The sequence below is a fragment of the Cebus imitator genome, unplaced genomic scaffold (genome assembly GCF_001604975.1).
Source record: "Cebus imitator isolate Cc_AM_T3 unplaced genomic scaffold, Cebus_imitator-1.0 Scaffold170, whole genome shotgun sequence".
NCBI lineage: Eukaryota > Metazoa > Chordata > Mammalia > Primates > Cebidae > Cebus > Cebus imitator.
The window spans coordinates 248,426-251,256 of record NW_016107485.1 but is presented as its reverse complement, the minus strand read 5'-3'; the positions used below and the strand labels follow the sequence as shown (position 1 = coordinate 251,256).

At 40.0% G+C, this 2,831-nt stretch overlaps 1 protein-coding gene across 1 annotated transcript in view; it reads left to right on the top strand.

Annotated features, from left to right (window-relative positions):
• The window catches only part of RAB2B (RAB2B, member RAS oncogene family), an 18,611-nt gene extending 16,005 nt beyond the window's left edge, over nucleotides 1-2,606 (top strand). The window contains exon 7 of the mRNA XM_017544493.2: nucleotides 942-2,606. Coding sequence (XP_017399982.2) covers nucleotides 942-1,049 — 108 coding nt within the window. The 3' untranslated portion in view covers nucleotides 1,050-2,606. The remainder of the gene's footprint in view (nucleotides 1-941) is intronic.
• Nucleotides 2,607-2,831: the final 225 nt, after the last annotated feature.

Below are 2,831 nucleotides of genomic sequence, written 5' to 3'. Positions count from 1 at the left end.
TCTACCCGATTCCAGAAAGGATTTGAAGCTGTTAAATTTGGAGTTAGACTGCTCTCTTACATCTGAGACAAAACTAAAGTAATAAAAACTGTAGTTTCTGTATGGAAGGTTTTTTTTTTTGTCCCACCCCAAAAAATTCTTTAGCAATTGAGAAGCATTAGAGGATTGATGAAAGACAGCATTCTGCGGGCCGGGTGCAGTGGCTCACGCCTGTAATCCCAGCACTTTGGGAGGCTGAGGTGGGTGGAACACAAGGTCAAGAGATGGAGACCATCCTGGCCAACATGGTGAAACCCCGTCTCTACTAAAAAAAAACACGAAAATTAGTTGAGTGTGATGGCACGTGCCTGTAATCCCAGCTACTCAGGAGGTTGAGGCAGGAGAGCTGCTTGAACCCAGGAGGCAGAGGTTGCAGTGAGCCGAGATCACGCCACTGCACTCCAGCCTGGGCGAAAGAGTGAGACTCCATCTCAAAAAAAAAATTTTTTTTTAATGAGCACAAAGGTGCAGTGGCATACCTGTAGGCTCAGCTACTTGGGAGGCTGAGGCAGGATCATTTGAGGCCAGAAGTTTGAGGCAATAGTGCACGACAATCATACCTATGAATAGCCACTGCACTGCAGCCTGGGCCACATAGGGATACCTCGTTTCTTCAAGGAAAAAAAAAGTGCAGAAAAGCCACTTCTAGTCAACTACGGTATTTAGACCACAGGCAGTCATCTTATTCTTACTGTCATAGATTATTGTTCCACAGTAGTCTGGCTAGGGCACATGGTTACTTGTCAAGGTCAAACCTGCTTTTAGAAGATATAATTAATGATTTCTCCTTTCTCCCCTTTCTTTTTTCTTTTCTACCCTGGGATACAAGCAGAAATAGCCTCCTCCTCTCTCTCAATTGCTTTAACACTGAGGTGGGAACTATTGCCTCTTTTCTTTTACAGGCCAATGGCATCAAGATTGGGCCCCAACAGTCAATTTCAACATCAGTGGGACCCAGTGCCTCCCAGCGGAACTCTCGTGACATAGGGGCCAACTCTGGCTGCTGCTGAACATCTGGCTTGAACTTTTTTTTCCTTTCTGGAATAGCTTCAGATCAATAGGCTTAATGAAAGAGGTCTTTCTTGCTTTGGCTGAGAGGAACCTCTTTTAAGGTGTGATGTTTTGCCTTTCCTTCTAAAGACCAGGGGAGTATTTGGGCCCTTACTGACCTGTCCTCCTTCTGGGACATGAGCATTCCCTATAGATTAGGGCTCTTCTTATCCTCCTATACTAATTTCTAAAATGTTAGGATCAAAGCTGGTTATCACAGTAGTTAAAAAATAAATAATTTCATAAGCATATACAATCCACTCCCCACTAAGAATTAGGGTCAAGGACATTCTGCTTGAACACTTACAGTTACCAGGATCTGGTTGGCCTTTGGATGATAGATCCTCTGCCTAGGAATTTCATTTAGCTTTTAAATTCCTTGCCTTTGGGGGTCTACTTGCCACTTCCTAAGAATTCTTGTAGAAGGTGGTTCCTTCTACTTGGACAAGAACACTGAGTTCTTCTCTACTATCCTATTGTTAGCTTCTATCTCTTAGCGTAACTTCAAAACTTTTGAAAGCAGTGGAGTTGGTCAGGGACATGTGACCACTTATTACTTAAAGAAAATATTTGTTCCCTGTTCATTTTATTTTAGGGACCAGATCTAACATTATAGTGTCTTTTACCAGACAGACTTCTATTGTTTCATCAAACTCACTTCTTAACTAGACCTAGACTTTCTACTCCAATCAAGCTAATCTACTTACTGAACGTGACATATTTATTCCTAGTTTCATACCTTTGCACATGCCCTGCTCTCCACTAACTATATACTTAAAAGTTCAAAAATTTTTTCTTTTGTAACAGACTTAGGGACTTCTAAGCAATTATTAACACAATATCCCTTAGTTTTCATATGTTGGTTATTCATATGTATATTTATATGCATATTTATTTTTATGTATGTTACTATGTAAATATGTTTTGCAATTGTTTTTGTGTGGAATCTTGTCTTTCCATATAAGTTGTAAGCTCCTTGAGAGCAGGATCTGTGTCATTCCTTTATTTTTATAAATCACTCCCTCCACCATTCCTGTACCTAGTGTTACTCATTATGTGTTCATTGAATTTGACTGACATACTTAAAAACTTAAGGTTTATTTTGTACTTTAAAGGAAACAAAAGACTTTAGAGTTATCTCTTTGTAATTCTGCCCCTCTCATTTGTTTACTCTGGGGTTCTATACTGTTCTTTTCCTTCCCCTCTCCCACCTCTCCGACCTCTCCTTGTCTCTTTGCCTTCATGCCATGCAGCATACAGTAAGGCTGCCTGCTACCAAGCAGTCAGATAAGTGCGCGCCTATCCAGCCATTCTCTTTTCAGAGCACTTAATACTATCTTAGCCAAATTTGCCTTTGCTTCACTCATCATGCAGCCTTCTGGGTCAGTTGCTATATATATCTTTTTTTGCTTGATGTCCCATTCTCTTCCACAGCTCTGAGGTCTCATGAATTTTTCTGCTTTCTTTTTGCTGTCGATGAATTGTTTCATTATTAAATATATGCATGTATTAAAGCTGTTCATACTCCACATGTGTCATTTCTGATTGTATCCCAAACATTAGTAGATAACTCTCCTCTTAGGCAGTTGTGTCAAAGATAATGAAGAAACCTCCTCTTTGGGATTAATTTTATACTGGATTCTGACACCAGTAGTAGTAGTAATAGTTAACAGTGCACCACAGGAAGTTGGAAGACATTTGGGGTATTGCTTTTGTTTTTTTGGTTTTTTTTTTTTTTTTTG